This window comes from Leptinotarsa decemlineata, unplaced genomic scaffold (genome assembly GCF_025532065.1).
Source record: "Leptinotarsa decemlineata unplaced genomic scaffold, Ldec_3_MD MMD2_tig00000505_RagTag_RagTag, whole genome shotgun sequence".
Taxonomy (NCBI): Eukaryota; Metazoa; Arthropoda; class Insecta; order Coleoptera; family Chrysomelidae; genus Leptinotarsa; species Leptinotarsa decemlineata.
Window position 1 is genome coordinate 11,097,395 of NW_027412549.1, and position 17,560 is coordinate 11,114,954.

General features: G+C 32.2%; 1 protein-coding gene across 1 annotated transcript; it reads right to left on the minus strand.

The window, feature by feature from the left end:
- Positions 1-149: 149 nt before the first annotated feature.
- Positions 150-15,835, minus strand: LOC111504868 (eukaryotic translation initiation factor 2-alpha kinase 1). The gene is made up of 4 exons (XM_074173935.1): positions 15,044-15,835; positions 13,499-14,150; positions 12,318-12,523; positions 150-1,419 (listed from the first exon to the last, which is right to left on the minus strand). The coding sequence occupies exons 1-4, from the start codon at positions 15,500-15,502 to the stop codon at positions 1,093-1,095; spliced, it is 1,644 nt and encodes a 547-aa protein (XP_074030036.1). The 5' UTR covers positions 15,503-15,835; the 3' UTR covers positions 150-1,092.
- Between the last annotated feature and the right edge of the window lie 1,725 nt (positions 15,836-17,560).

Here is a 17,560-nt window from a genome sequence, read left to right on the forward strand (position 1 = left end):
CCAACGTAACATTGAGAATCATTTATTTCGCTTCTATTATTTTTCAATTCTATGGTGTGCACCAGAATGTATGCTCTAAATTACCACCTAAAAATGAATATAAAAAATGTCTGATTCAATGGCCACAGGTGCAGAAAGTATAGAAAAAAAAAGTCAAAAATGGTTTATTCAAAAAAACAGTACAAATTTCATAGAAAATATCACTTTTGATTTCTTACAATCAGTAACAAGAGAAAATGCAAAAGGCGCATTTTCCATGTCTGTTTCCATATAATAAAATTGGATACTCCTAGACAGACTACTTAGAACTAAGTGTTCTAGAAAACTTGGAACACATAAATAAATAATAATTACTAACTAAAAAATTGTTTCAAACTCATTGACCGAAGGCAATAAGCCAATTAACAGGCATTCCAGATTCCAAAACGCCAAACAATTTTTCAACTCTTGTATGATTAAAGATACATCTAAAGTTAAATTTGAATAATATCAATTCCTTTCTGTTTCCCCTAAAAAATTTTAATTTTCCCTGATAATCGGCTTATAAATCAGAAATGGTTACAGTCAGAGTTAAACCCACTTTGTACAAACTCGAGGACAAATTACTTTATCAGTCTTGAGTTAACATAAGTAAGAAAAGTAGCACAGAACAATTATTCAATGTTAAATTGCGACACATAGGAACAAATCGCAAAATTCATAATGTCAGATCAATTTCATTTGTTAATAAATACACAATAAAATGTTTTGCTGAATGTGAAATGATAAAGGTTAGATAGACACCCACCCTCATCAACAGAAATAAAAGACACTTATTTATACAACTCTTCACATAACAACACTTGGCCTAGAGCAGCTGATTAAATTGGTTTAGGTGTTGTAAGTAAAAAAAACGTGTGAAGTTTTATATTTGTCAATACTTTTCCAACTAACAAATAAGCTAATTAACTCAAACAATGATTTGTCAACTGAAGAATGAAGCAAAAAACAGGAAAATAAGTAAATGAGCAAAACTATTTTCCCATCGTCATCAACAAAATAATTATCAATCATTGAATGTATTTGTTCCATGCTACTTTGAAATATCACATTTCATAATGCTTTGATTCCATGAGATTTCAGCAATTCTCTTAAATGCATAATCTCTTCGTCTTTTTGTGCAAGTTGCACCTTCAATTGTTCCACTTGTTGAGTTTCTGTTGATTTTAAAGTGTTCAGCAGTGTTGTTGTATCAGGTCTTTTTTCAGGATCTCTAACTACCAACTCACTAATAACTTGTGTTATATCAGGATACTTGACAGAGAGATTTGACGGAATATGCCCTTTTCTGAGATCAGTTATTTTGAGAACACGTTCCATATCCGTTCCAAAATTTTCAACCAATTCAAACAGAACGATTCCCAGAGAATATATGTCGCTCTAAAAATAATGTTTTCATTAAAACAAATTAAAATATGATGAAAATGTGAATACACTTCATTTTATCTTATGTTGAATATAGTGAAAATATTTATATTACTATAATTCCATTTTTGGACAAAGCATTCAAATAGGCAAACAACCATGGATAAATATTAGGAATTTGTTGCCTCTTGTCAATATAGTGTAGCCAAGAACATGAATGGGCGATACTTGGTTGCACAAAACACATACAAGCAGATTCAGCAACAAAAGATGAATTTTCTTATAAATGTATAGCAGTAACTCCTTACTGATTTTTATTTTCATCTAAGGCTATCAATTTTGGCAAGTCTTAATTTTAATCATAATTAGTAAATATCTGATAGTCTAAAATGTGTATGTAGTCCAATTAGATGTCAGGTGTAACTGTAGAGTTTGTCTTACTTTGAAAACAAATCCAAAGAGTCAATTATCTGAGTTCATATGAATCAATAAAGACCGTTATTCTAAGGGGGCTAGTAGCTAACAGGTTAGCATAAATGAGATGAATGCAGGGTTTCGTGATGAGGAGATTTTACATGACAGCATGCATGAAAGGAATATATTTCAATTTTGTGACGGTTTTTCTTTTGCTGGAATTTCATTTTTGATGTAGGGGATAAATGGGTTATGAAAAATAAATAACTTTTTTGGTTCTAGAGACGGAAAATTTGAAATTTTAATTTAGAATATGTTGAGTTTTTATAAAGGATATCAGAGATCAAACCGTGACTGAAGACTATCGAGGAGAGGTACATACTATAAACTAATTCTTGGTATACCAATGGGAGTTCCTATTATAGCTCGGTATGTAATGGACGATATTTTTGAAAATACACTTCTCAAACTAAGTTTTGAAAGTTCATTTTCAAAAAAATACTTTGACGATGTCATTTGTGCAATACTATATGACAAATCTCATGAAATTCTTGATGTTACCCATAGATATGATAAAAAATTACAATTCACAATTCACTATCGAAATAGATAATAACATTCTTCCTGTTCTTGATACAAGAGGTATCTGTAGAACTGATAATTCCTTGATCACTAATTGGTATATTTTATAGTACACCCTTCCCTCAAGCAAAAAAAAACAGACTTCTTAGAGACATATTGATCGAAAATTCTTATTCCCAGAAAACTTCTCAATAAAATAATTTTCAATACTAGGACTAATACAAATTCTGAATATAATCAACAGAAATTTATGTAATGATAATTCACCTATCAATTTTTCTTGAGTCTATACCTAATCTAGGAAATTTATTTTCAAATATCATAAAACTTTTTCATAATAAACAAAATATCATGATATACCAAAAAAATATTAAAACTATGAAGAATTTGAATACTTAATTGAAAAAAAAACTGATAATATAAAAAAGTCAAATATAAGAAGTTTAATTCGTAAGTTTGAAAATGTCCTTATAGGACAAAACTACAGTAACTTTAGTTACATATAAAATTGGTAAAAAACAGAAATTTTCATTTTTCATGATGATCTCGTACCTTGTAAAAACGGATATATCCATCAATTTATCTAATGACTTTTATAACATTCCTTGAAACAATAATTGTAACTTGGATTATATTCTAACATCTAGAATTCTTAATGATAGCATAACATCACATAAAAGTGATATAAAACTAATTAAGAAATCATGTGTGTTAGCACAACACTCTACAGAAACAGGACATTAACAAAATTACCTAATATCTAAGTTTTACCTTGGTACAGAAAAAAAATATTTCCAAACGCCTTTTTTAAAATGATCGAAATCAATATGTCTTCTGATTGTATCAATAAACAAACTGACATTGATAATGTCAGCAACATAAATAGTAACTTTTGTAACGTTATTCAAAGAAAAAAATCCACATCTTAATAAATTATACGCCCATTAGAAGAGATAGCTTGACCAAGTCAAGCAGAGTTATGATTTTTATTTTTGACATGACCCCTTGCCCACATGAGAGTCAAGGGGTAAGGTGTTTTTTCACCCCGAAACAGGTCTATCGGTTGGTCGTACCAACCAAATGAAATAAATGTCTGCTTTTCATATGCCGGAATTAACTTGCGAGGAATCTTCCAAATGGAAAACGTTACACAGGTGCCTGATGATTTTACTTAAACCTCCCGCGCAGCATTAGCTGGGTTAGTTGTTGTTTTTTTGTCGGGCATCTGCCACACGTAACTACAAAGTCGTAGGTCCACATGAGAGTCGAGGGGTGAGGTGTTTTTCACGTGAACTTAGGCATGTCATATGCACCTCTCCATTTTATATTTTATTTTCACGTTATTGTCCTGACGAACGAATAAAATATACCGAAAGCTTGACATTTAACAAAGTTTTTTTTTCACATTCAGTCAGTGGGCATACTTGAAGCCTGGCTATAAATTATATAATCTAAAGGAACAATTCGTTCAGGCCAGTCTCAACTTCCTACACTGTAGGTTAATGGATTGATACCTATCAGAAAACAACTAATCACAGACAGATGGGGCGATGACAAACATGTTGTTTGTTGTCCGATTCAGCCTAGTTCGAGGAATGATACTCTGAAGGAATTCGATTTTTAATTATCGGAAATCATCGTTCCAATAATTTAAAATCTATTGCGGCAATTGTATCGCCAACAGCAAATGCAGGAATAACTTCAGTGAAGAATCCTGTGCTGACATCTGTCGGATAAAATCTAACGCCCTTCGTGGTATTAGCCAGGGGAGTAGTTGTTTTCTGATAGGTGTCAGTCCATTAACCTACAGTGTAGGGAGCTGAGACTGGCCTGAAGAATGAATTGTTCCTTTAGATGATTTGAAAGATTTTTTTTTTAACAGATGATTTGAAACATTTTTTTTATCAGCCCAGCTATTGACTACAACCTCACAAATAAATATATAGGTACATAGTGATAGGTACATAAAACACACTTCTCAATTCGTATTTTAATGCTGAATTAATATTCTCTTGCATTCTTGCTTTGAGTGAAAATTGTATTGCAACATTGCATTGCAAAGAACTTCATGTAAAACTCTATTCAAACTTTTGGAAAAAGCACTACATAAATATAACCGATTAAGCAAATATTAAAATAAAAAATTGCCAACAAGTAATAAAATTAGATGAATTCATGAAAGGTAAAATTGGAACCTCTGGCGTAGAATAAATCTAATACACTGTTTTCCCATTCACAAAAAATGTAAGACACTTCTCGAGATGAAGAAAACTAGGTGGAGTGTCGAGAAGATTATTGCATTTCTGGTGAAAAAGTGCTTGTTTATTAGATAAACCAAGATTAAGATACAGTTGGATTGACGACAAAATACATATGAATCACCAAATTGTGCATCCGATATGTGTCGACAAACTAATGAAAACAAAATGGTGTGACTAACGCTTCAAACAACCCCACCTTTCAATGAAAGAAAGCTTTTTTTTAATTAATACATTAATAGTGAAAATCCATGTTACGATTTTTGATAAATTTCATAAAATTCATTAGCATTTTAGTATCATTACTTTATATTCCATTTTTCTACTTCGATATCTGGAAATTTAAAAATTCCCATATGTGGAATATAAGACAGAGATATTCCTGGGTTGAAACTTATAACTACAATATAAAATTTACTCGCTATGAAATATGAAGTGCCTACAATTTATATATTGTGAATACAACAATTTATGTAATAAATATAAAAGAATTGAAATCATAAAAACTTTTTAATAAAAACTATGTAAACAATTCAAAGTGCCAAATGATATTAATGTCATCAAATGGTCTCAAAATCCAAGAAAATTGTTTATTTACTCATTCATTAATGTAAATCCTCCAGTTCACACAATATTGGGTAAAATATACATATATAATAAACCCTAATATGGCTGAAACTAAGAGAAACACGCTAACAAGAAAAAACAATGATTGGGAGACCTGGCAAACACAACTTGGTCTGAAACTTCAATAATTCAAAGGACACAACTTAGTATAGAGTCATTGCAGACCAGAAAACCAACATGGAGATTCAGCGATATACAGGCTGATTCACGGTGGGTGCCACATTAGACGTTTCTGGTGACCAGACAGCAGATCACTTTCCAAATGGAGTACATATTCGGACATTCTCTACCCAACTTAAATATTTTCAGAAGTGCGGTGTTGCCACTCCCATTAGAAGGTAGTAGCAACTTCGATTTTTCAAATGAAACACCCTGTATATAATTTTATTTTTGGAATCTACAACAATTACCCAACAACTTTTCTCGATATTTCCCTATACCTATCTGTTACCGTTTTTGAAATATTGTAACCTTTTTTTTATCAAAAGGTACACTTGCACAGAGCTCTTAGTCAGGAAGCTTCTTTGGGTCGTGAGTAGGAGGAAACTAAAAAAAATTGATTTCGAATCGGGCGTCACCGGATTTAAAACAGTAGTATTTCAGAATTTTGCCAACCACGGAAAACAAAATTCATATTATATGACGTAAAAAAAAACTATCCAATGACTACATAAAATATTCCACTATCTCTGTTGAAAAACGAAAACAACATTAAAATAAAATATCATTTGATAATTAGAACATTCAAATAATCAAATGTTTAGGAGGATCTAAGTTAGATATGATCAATATTTATATTATATAACTCGCCTGTTCATAGTACTATGTTCAGCGTTTTTTTTAAAGCAAATGAAATTATAAAAAAACTGCACTAAAAAAACTTACCCCAGTAAAGGAAGGTTTCTATTCCAAATAGGTATAAAACCTACTATTAAGTGATCTACAAAGTGATGAAAAAGCAATGGCCATACAGCATAACAAATCCAATCAAGAAATAATGCATAAACGCAATTTGCTGAGGCAGAGAGAGGCAAAGCCGCTTATCATATCACATCACCATCATCCATTTCTGTCCTTTCAGAGGACAGAAATGGAGTTTGGGATGCGGAAGAGTGAATCACCTAACTCCAAACCGAATTTCGGTACCATAGTATTTCTTTAATAAAAGATATATAAGTATTTTCTGAGGTCATGATTTCCAAAGAAAAAAAATTAATTAATTCATATTTCGAAAATGGTAACAGATAGATGTAGGAAAATATCAAGACAATTGTCGAGTAATTGTTGTAGATTCCAAAATTAATATTATATACAGAGTGTTCCATTGGAAAAATCAAAGTTGCTACTACTGTCTAATGGAAGTTGCAACACCGCATTGTCGAAAATATTTTAGTAAGGTTGAGAATGTCCGAATATGCTCTTCATTGACGATATGTACTACATTGAGGACATATTCTGCAAGATAAATAGGACAAAGATAACATAGTTTCAATCTATAGGGTCCCCTCTAGTAATGTATAACTGTTTGGAAACAAATTTCAATGTATGTTAGATATTTTATACAAAAAAATATTTAATTATTCCAGGAGATTTTAATATAGACACAGCTGGTCTTGAAAGTCGGGCTTGCAGGGACTTCAGGAATATGTTAGCTACCTACAATTCCACTTTAACAATAACTGAACTGATTGGGGTCATTATAATTCTAAATAAGTAAGTGATTTCTATATACAACTTATACTAAAACCAATAATGATCGAGAGTAGAAGTAAGCCCAGTTGATAGCAAATTGGGGGCGTGCTTATTAATTTTTGAGAGGGTTAAGGATGAAAGAAAAATTCTTAGTACAATTAGTTAAAATATTCATACACATTTTTTATTTGTTTCATTAAAACTTTGCAATATCGTAATTTACCTAATCGTTGTAGTCATTAGGTGGGCCTTATGAAAACGGAGTAATAATCGTGGTAATTATAGTAGGTACCAAATAAATTAACAATATTAATAAAAAACACAATATATATATATATATATATATATATATATATATATATATATATATATATATATATATATATATATATAACTTTTTTTCACTATTGGGTTGCAGCAATCGATAAGTGAACTCTTTATAACTATTCTCAAGCTTTCGAGTAACTTAAACTCATCGTCAGGGGTACTAGAAAATACAAATTACAAATTTTTGATAACAGAATATAATATAAATGTAAATGTACAAATTTTCGTCTAATCTTCAACCTCAGATTCGTCACTGTTGCTATCGCTATCATCAAAGTGAATTATTTTCAATATTGTGTTCAATACGGTTGCCTACGTCCCACATTTTTGCTCCTCTTTTAAAACATGCTGCATGCATTTCTTCCAGTCTTCTGCAGAAACAGTTCGAATAGCTTCTTGTAGGTGATGTTGCACGTCCACTAATTTAAATGTTCTGTTTTCTCGTGCCACATATCCTTTTATTTGCGCCCAGATTAATTCTATTGGGTTTAATTCGCAGTGGTATGGTGGTAACCTTAAAACTGTAATTCCACGACTTAACGCCATTTCATCCACTGCGAATTTTTTATATTTGTCTGTGTGTAATTTTGTTAGCTGAAGTAGTTCTGCCTTTAAACTATCTTTGTTATATTGGATGTTCTTATTAATTAACCATTCTTGAATTGCTGTTTTTTTCCATGATTGTTTCGGTAATGGTTCCGCAAGTTGAATGATGCCTTCAAACCATTTTTCAAACACCTTCGCATTCATCTCTTCATGATAGTCGCCTGTTTTCTTAGATTTAAATATTAATTCACCATTTGGTAAAAATCCACTGTCGCTTCCTATAAGTATGCGTAACTATCAGACGACTACCTTTTCCAGATGGCTGTTTTAACCCAACTGACAAATCTTCAATAAAGGCTTGTCGTGCACTTGTTATATTACCATCCTGCCATACTTTTTTGACCGTATGTCCTTGGTTAACCCATGTCTCGTCCATGAAGTACAATTTTTTTTGAGCTTCCGAAATTCGTCAATTTTTCTTAGATAGTTTCTTCTCCATGCTATTATTTCTTGACGTTCAATGAGAATGCTTTTCCTGTCAACTTTTCCGTACGTAAATTTCATTTCGTGTACAAGTTTCCTAAAAGTTTCTTTACCCATTTTTGGGACCAATTCATGATCGCTAAGTGCCTCCAGAACTGTTTGTAGTGTGGGCAGCTCATTTCTGAAAAAGAAACTGTGAATAGTTCTGCGTATACTGGTTTTGGCTTCTTCATCAACTGTGATTTTTTTCTTCCGCTACTAGTTTTTGGCGTTTGTACGTCCCCATGAATTTCTGCTTCTCTTAGTATTTTGTAAATTGATGATTTTGGTACACCGGTATAATCAGAGCACATATAAACTAATTTATCTTTTGTAATTGTGGAACTTAATGATGTAGAAATGCCCGGTTGGTTATTCGGAGGTACACACGTAGAATTACAGCACATATGCACAAAGTCATCTTTTGGTGGCTGATGATCTCTTTCAAGACAGTGAAATACTCGCAGTACAATTTGTTTTTCTCTTACTGACCGAGACTCCGACCGTTTTACCTATTTCGACGTGGAAGGCCCGACCATGTCTCCCATTTTTTGAGTAGTTTGAGAACGGTGTAGAAATATAATTATGTAACGGTTAAATACTTATTAGCACTATTATTTTCACCAATTGTTATCACAACACGTCGATTGCTGACTAACTTAACTGTAAAACGTACAATTCACGCTGTATAATTCACAAACCAATGATAGGCTCATGGCTGCAAGTACATTAGTGAGGACTGCAACGATGAGATGGAAGTTACGGTAAAGTGACAAAGACAGAAATATCGTTGCGTACAGCGTTGCCACTAGTTGTAATAAATATCTAACACTATACAGAAAATAATGAATTTTAACTGATCGTAATCAGGAAATGTATAAGTATTACTCATTACAAGCTCCTTACTGATTTTTGTCATAAATAATACCTTTTAATCGTACTAGAATTGTGTATTATCTATAATTTGCCACAACCTACAACTCTACTGCTTACTATATTTTGATTCTGCTATAAACTGGTAACATAAAATTTAGATATGACAACACGCTTTACTCTCAATCATTATTGGTTTTACTATAGGTGTGAAAACTGGTCAGCTGTTTACACCGCGGGAAATTTGAATGATGCTTTTTTACACCTTAGTTCAACTTTCGGTTTTTATTTTGAGTTGCACTTTCCAAACACAAAAAAAAACAAATTAAAGTCTCATAAAAGACTTCTCATTTGCCCTGAAATTACACAAAGAAAATAAATATTATTTGATTTTTTACTAATCCATCTCTAAAACTGACCCAAAACTATAAAGCAATGTACAATGAGCAAAAAAAGAATTAAAATAACCTTTTAGAAAAGAAAACTACACAAACAAAATAGGTTAGGTTAGGTCTAAAGTTAGTGGGTCTATTCGACCCTCCACCGCAACCCGCAAGGGTTTATTGTGGCTCACACCTATTCACACTCGGCCAAATAAACCCAGCTTCTTAACGAATCCAATTAGGTTTGTATGGTGATTGGTCTTTCAGGTCAGATGGTAAGAGTACGGATCTGCCGAACTCTAAGAACCTGATTCGGTCCCTAGCGGAGCAGGCACAAAGTATATGCTCTGCTGTTTCATCATTTTCCAAACAGAGGCGACACACATTGTCTTCCGACAGTCCATGTCTCTGCATATGATGATTCAAATGACAGTGACCAGTAAGAAGGCCTGTTAGACATCGTAGTTCATCCCTACTGTAGTTTAACATCTGTTTGGTATCAAGCTTAGAAGGGTGGATAAACGCCTTGACGCCTTGGAGTGAGCCAATCCTGGAAGATTCTGCCAGAAGTCCATAAATCTTCTTGTCATCCAGGTGTTCAATATTTCTTTGGCAAGGCACAGAGCGATGCCAATGACAGGTTCTGGTCCGATTAAGCTGCTTGCAGCACCCTCCTTTGCAAGAGAGTCAACAGTTTCATTACCTTCCAGGCCAGTATGGCCAGGAATCCAGCTTAGTCAGACAATAAATCCAAAGCAATGTGGCAGGTTATCAAAGAAGTAAAAGAGTCACCTCAAAATGGACAGTTTGAACCCAATAATCCCCATGAGGTTGCAAATTTTTTCAAGGAATACTTTATAAATGCGGCCCATGAACTCTTGACAATAAAAAAAATAGGTATGGTAAGTGGATTTGAAACATGGATATCTGAAAAATAGGTTGATTGAAACAGCTCTGGTTCACTTCAACAATTAAATTGTAGAATCAATGGAAAGGGAAGATCTGGCCTGCGGGATTTTTCTGGATTTATCCAAGGCCTTTGATTGTATAGATCACAATATTTTGCTGCAAAAACTTTTTATATATGGTATATGAGGTAACACTTATAATTGGTTTTTCTCAAAAACAGAAAGCAGATAGAAGAACCCAACCATAAAAGCAAAAAAAGTTAGATCAGCGGCCTTGGCCACATCAGTAGGAGTCCCGCAGTCCCTCTCGGCCCAATACTTTTCTTTTTTTTAATAATGACATGAGCAAGGCTACAAAAAATGTAAATTGTGCTCATCTGATCAACTATGCTGATGAAACCAATCTCCTCCTGACTGACTGACTGGTGCCACTTTACCATATATTTATAATCAAGAACGGATGTGACATAAGCAAACAATGCAATGAATATTTTCTTGAGATAAAGTTGATTCTAAATAAAAGAAAAACCGACTGCCTTATATTCAAAACCAACACAGTTTAGAAACGCCACATCACGTAACACTTGATAATGAAGTTTTTGGACATCAACGTTGATGATAGAAAATATATGGGATAAGAGTACAAAATATGTTGATCTCGAAGTATTATTAACAGTACACTATGCAAATTTCCACTCTATCATGAGGCTAGAAATAACAGTTTAGGATTCAAGTAATGAATTATGTATAGTTTTTCTGTCAAAAAAGAGTGAAACAAGTACTTTTCAATAGAAGTTCTAGGGATTCCTGTAGGGAAATCTTTAGGTCAAATAAGTGGCTTACTGCACCATCAGTTTATATTTCTGAAACAATAAAATGTCTAACTATTTACCCAAATCTTTTCAAAAAACACAGTAAAACCCACTTTTATGAAACAAGACATACAAATGATTTTGCGTTTCCCATTCACATAAATATTCTGTATGAGCGTAGCACCCTCTACCAAGCCATGAAATTCTATAACAGAATTCCCCAAAATACACGCAACATTGATGTATACTGATTTCTGAAGTCTTTGAAGGAATTCTTTCTCATCAGGAGTTTCATTTAAATCAATTTTTTTTTCATTGAAAAATTTTAGTCAGTGTGTGATGTATGACGTTTTCCTCTTTTTCATTTGTACTTCTGCTCTTGTGGTTATACAAATCAATCTGAGTAAATAAAGAGATTATTATTATTATTATTATTATTTAAAAAGTCTGATGTATTTCAGTTTTTCAGCATCAACATATATATACTTATTTTTCAAAGTTCCTTCTGCTAATTTCTTACCTATACAGTCCATATTCCCGAGATGTATGTAGATTTGAGTCTTGTATTTTGTGATGTACTTTTACAGACAAGATTTTCTGCCACTGTTTTTATGTAGGGCTACAAATACTCCGTGAAGTGAATAAACATATCTATCTATCTATCTAACAATACTGAATCATTACAGGTTTTCAAGAAATTGTTGAAGAATCAAGTTTGTAAAGCTATTTCAATTTACTAAGAACAAGCTATATCCAAATGAAAGCTCTCACTGATTAAACACAAATGTTGACTGCTTTGTTTTTCTTTTTACTTGTAAGTAAAGTATGACATATAAAAATATGTATTTTTAGGTCGTATTTTACTGATGACACATGTGTATTTTTCGTCTATCCAACTGCAACTAGACTTGGATTGAAAAAAATGAATTGTAAATAAAAATTTGACTATCATTTTATGGTAAAACTCACTTTGAAATTACATTTTCCAGCGATTTGCTCAGGTGCAGCATACAATTTTGTTCCTAAAGCCAAACTGTGTCGGGCACTTTGTAGGGGACAAGCCAATCCAAAATCACCTAACTGTATCAGTAAATCATCGTGCTCAATTTGAACGAATATGTTACTAGGCTTGATATCGTGATGAACAACACCTTTAGAATGAATGTACTCCAATCCTGAAAGATGAACAAACATAACAATCATTTTTATAAAAATATATCACTAGTTTTGAACGGTATTGAACAAAAACCAATTTTGAGTTTTATGACGTCATAGTTATTTTCCGCATATTTTCTGAAATGAGACATGTTTGGCACAGAGAATAAACCATGATCGGTTATAAGTACTGCCCTCTAATTGCTTGCAAAATTCGTATCGTTTAGAACCCTTGATTGCATTCTATCTCTGTTTTTCAAAACTGGTATCTTCGTCTCCTGACTTTTTTTGGGTATTTTAATCTTTCATAATCTGAAAAAATATAAATATATAATGGTCTAGAAAAGGTTAACTTTTCATGAAAAATGAAACTTATGTTTTTTTACCACTTATATTTGTAACTAACGTTACTGCAATTTGTCCTATAAAGATATTTTGAAGCAATTACAATAAACAGTTTATTGTAATTGTTTGAAAAAGTCCTTATAGAACGAAACTGCAGTAATGTTAATTACAAACACAAGTAGTGAAAAACATAGAAAATTTTATTTCTCATTTTTCATGATGATCTCCTACCACGTAGTAACAGCTAGATCCATCGATTTTTTGTTTCAACTTTTTCACCCCAATAAGTTACTGTATGAATTAAAAGTATTTTGAACAAAAAAAAAAAAGTTTTATTCATCAGTACTTAACTTGTCGTAAACCTATTTACTGTTGTTAAGATAAGTTTATATATATATTCATATATATAATTTCTCAGCACTTTTTTTTATAGGCAAAATTATTGAATACAAAAGTTGCTGATGAATATAATACTTTCCTTGTAAAAAATACTTTGAATATAAGCAGTGAGTTATCGGGGTGAGCTAAAAAGTTTGCCGTTTGTAGACCTGTTGAAAGCTCTCTATTATAATTTTTTTTCATACTGCATGAGGTGCCAAAAATACCCAAAAAAGGTCGATAAGAAATTTATTATTAGTGGTATCACTCACCTGTAAGAAGCTGCTTTAATATATTATTAATGGTACTCCTAAAAGCCTGCTCATTTACAGGGACTAATGCTTTTTCAGGTTGACTAACAGAATTTCTTTTCTCCAACCACTGCTTCAAAGTCGAATGACACAAAGCCATTTGGATGTAAAGTGTAGCCCATTTTACTTTTGATCTATTTATTAACTTTATCCTCTGTATTTCTTTCAAATTCAATTTGCAGGGAGAATTTGTCGATTCTCCTTCTGATAAACTTTTTTTTCTTAGTTTTGTAAGTGTGGCTGGGGCATTACAACATGCTCCAGTTAAGCTATTCTCAAAATCAATTTGGAAATCACTTTGATCTTCCTTATCTTCTTCTGTGAAGGAGTATGAATCTCTACGGTAGATATATTCTGTTTTACGAGTTTGAGTTGAGTTGTAAGAGGCAGTACTTTGGGTTTTAGAGTGCCTATCTGTCAATGATTTGTTAATGGTTGGAGCACCGATTTGCAGCCAAGCACCTTTGTATTGAACAATGTTGGGATGGTTCATACTGGCAAAAGTTTTAACTTCTGACAAATAATTTTTCACTGACTTGATCCCTTCAGATCTTATTGGAATTTTTTTGATTGCATATTCTGTTCCATCTAATTTATGTTTCACTCTAAAAACCTGAGAGAAAAAAAAGATGAACAATTTCTAGTATCAACAAGATACAAATATTTATAGAATTTTCAAAGAACTGAATCATTTTATTTTCTGAATTGAGTAAAAATGAGAATATGCCAAAATAAAATAATAAACTTGGAATATTAATAGATTTTTTTCTTTTTGAACACCAAGAAAAATGTTTCCTTTCAAACCGTAATATTTGCTGCAAATAAAAAACCCTGGTCACAAAATATTTACTGTTACTGAAGTTTGTTTTCAATTTTTTTTAGGACAAAACACAAGCACTACAGAAAAAGCCTTAAGACGTTCTAAGAGCAGTGCCTGTAAGAAAGTAGCGATTGGGTGATTAAATTCATTTGGAAAAACGTTCTCAGGAAATTTATTCCACATAAACGCAGTTCTCCAAATGAAAGTGTTCTTAAACAGTGAGGTTCAAGGTGTACTGTGTTGAACCTCGAAACAATGAGCAGCCACAGTCCATCACGTTTTTTTGTTATGCACTACGTTTTTTTGTTATGCACTACTCTTGGTGGAATCAAATGTGCCAAGTCATTTGAACACCTCCCATGGAAGTATCTATAAAAGAAAGACAAATCTCCAACCTTTCTTTGATGAAAGTATAAACTTCCCCAAAAAATAGTTTCCTAGCTATAAGTTTACAGTAATTCAGACAGTATATTTGTCATTTTTGTAAATAGTGTTAAAGCAATTACTTTTTTACTAACCACTATATATGAACTAATTTGAATCATTTTGTTTTATTATTTTTAAAAATTTTGTAATAAGATCAGGAACACTAGAAAAGTGAAATGAATTAACATAAGAAAATGATTATCATTTTCATATGAATGGAGAATCATGATTGTAACTACAGATAAAAATATGAATGGTACCTGTCCAAATCCTCCTCCAGCTATGAACTCTACTTCCTCAAATTCCAGGTGATAGTGAGAATGTACTTCAACTTTCGGCCACATGGGACTCAACAGTAGAGAATTGTCCCCCTTTTTGAAAGCAGTCAGAAGATGAATGAAAACTCTTTGATACTCATTACGAATTCCTTCGAATTCACTCATTGTGTAACTTTCTCCAAGAAGGTTCATGTTGTACAATTTATCACACATAACTTTGTACATCATTGATGATTGCTTTGGATCAGACTCATAAATTGCTATTAATTTTTTTATTAATGATTCTATAAGTATACTAGCAGGAATTGGCACAGCATGTTTGGACTTTAAACATAAAGACTGGGATTGTGACTCTTCAGTATTTGATATTTCATCCTCGCAAGGTACATCCGACAATTTTTGATCATCAGTATTAATTGCATCACTTTGGGCCTGGGACATGTCAGAACCTCTTTGTTTTTCAAATGCAAATATTCTAGAATATTCATAAAAGTTCCAGTTACAATAAATCGTTCAGAGTAACTTCTTAATTTTCAATACTAGTCCTCTATATATAACACTAAAAAGAAGTGCAATAAAAACTTTTCAGTAGCAAAAAATTTAAAAACTTTAAAAAATGTGAAAAACTAAATAGACCTCAGAACTTCTTCTTCTCTTTTTTATGGTATTTGCTTCTCTTACGGCGCAGTAGACCAGTCTCCTCCCATTGCTACGCGGATGTTATGCAATAGTCGCTTCGTCCGGTGCTCAGAGTAATAATAAGACATAGAGTTGCCATGTCTATGTCTATGTGTTTTGAAACGGGTATCGTACTATCCTTTTCTGTACAACTTCTGGGCGAGGGGGGTGGAGGGTAATGAGTGGTTATGGAGTGTTTGTTTACATTTGAAGTAAGTTGGACTATAAGACAGTGGCGGTTGGTTTAGTTGATAATCGGAGGGATATTATATATTTATAAAATAAAACATTTCAGGTGAAAATGTATTCTGTTTAAATAGTTCCTACAGGAAATCTGATTTATTATTAATGATTATGGAAATGAGGCCAGTTTTTCTACCACCTACTAGATTTTTATTTATGTATGGCTTTATAATAGAGGGCGTGGTTCACTGGGTTAAAATTAAATTATTTCAAATGAACTAATTCATAATAATGATAAATGTTAATTTTAAAAGTAAAGAACTTTGATTCATATAATCAGATGAAGAAATTTGTGATTTATTCTCAGATTTGATGAACAAGCGGTACGGTTTGTGAGGTCCGTTTATAAAAAAAATTTGATTAGAAATCATGAATATTTATAATTACGATTGAGGTTTGATATTATTATTTGATTTCATTCAAAATTGGTATCTAGGGGTCTTTATAGACCGACATTATGTTTTTTTTTTCAATATAATTCATGCTGCCGAATTCTATAATTACGAAAAATCATTAATGTAAATGGAAAAACTGTATTCAAAAATGAAAAATATGTTTTTCATATGTGTGCCATAGGTCATATTCATTCTGTGATCAACAGATTAAAAAGCTTTCTGCTCAATGTTCAGTTTGTATACTAAATAGTTATTCTTGTGCAACCGGTGTTAAATCTGTTATTGCTCACTTAACAACTAACTTACGTCACACAGAAAATATGATTTCCGTTTTGGTTTTTCTTTCTTTGCACGAGGCTTTCGCGTTGAATATAGACAATATTCAATAAGAAATGACGTTTGTCATTTTTTCAACCTTTTTTTGGTTGGGATATGTCAAATAATGAAATAATATAAACCTAGTTTCAAAAACTTCATTTATAAGAATAAGATCATAAAAATGATCTTCAAAAACATCAAAAAGGTCCCCTTTCATAATGTCGGTCCTTAGATACTAATTTTGAATGAAATCATGATTTCTAATCGAAAATTCTTTATATCAGACCTCACAAACCGTACCGCTTGTTTATCAAATCTGAGAATAAATCACAAATTTCTTCATCTGATTTTATGAAGCAAAGTTCATTACTTTTGAAATTAACATTTATCATCGTTATGAATTAGTTCATATGAAATAATTTTATTTTAACCCAGTAAACCACGCGCTTTATTATAATGCCATACATAAATAAAAATCTAGTAGGTGGTAGAAAAACTGGCCTCATTTCCATAGTCATTAATAATAAATCAGATTTTCTGTAGAAACTATTTAAACAGAATATATTTCCACCTGAAATGTTTTATTTTATAAATATATAATGTCCCTCCGATTATCAACTGAACTGAACCAACCGCCGCTATTTTATGGTCCAACTTACTTCCCGTAAACAAACAAAGTTATGCTGTCTTCAATATAAGGATGGAAAAGGCCACTTTATTGTCTTTCGTTACTTTGAGGTCCGGTGTGTCTTGGAAAATTCTTCACACAATGACAAGCAGAAATTAATTTCGTTTGGTCGATCAGACCAACCGATAGACCGGTTTCGGGGTGTTTGCCCCATCATCAGTACCGGACATGGTCTCT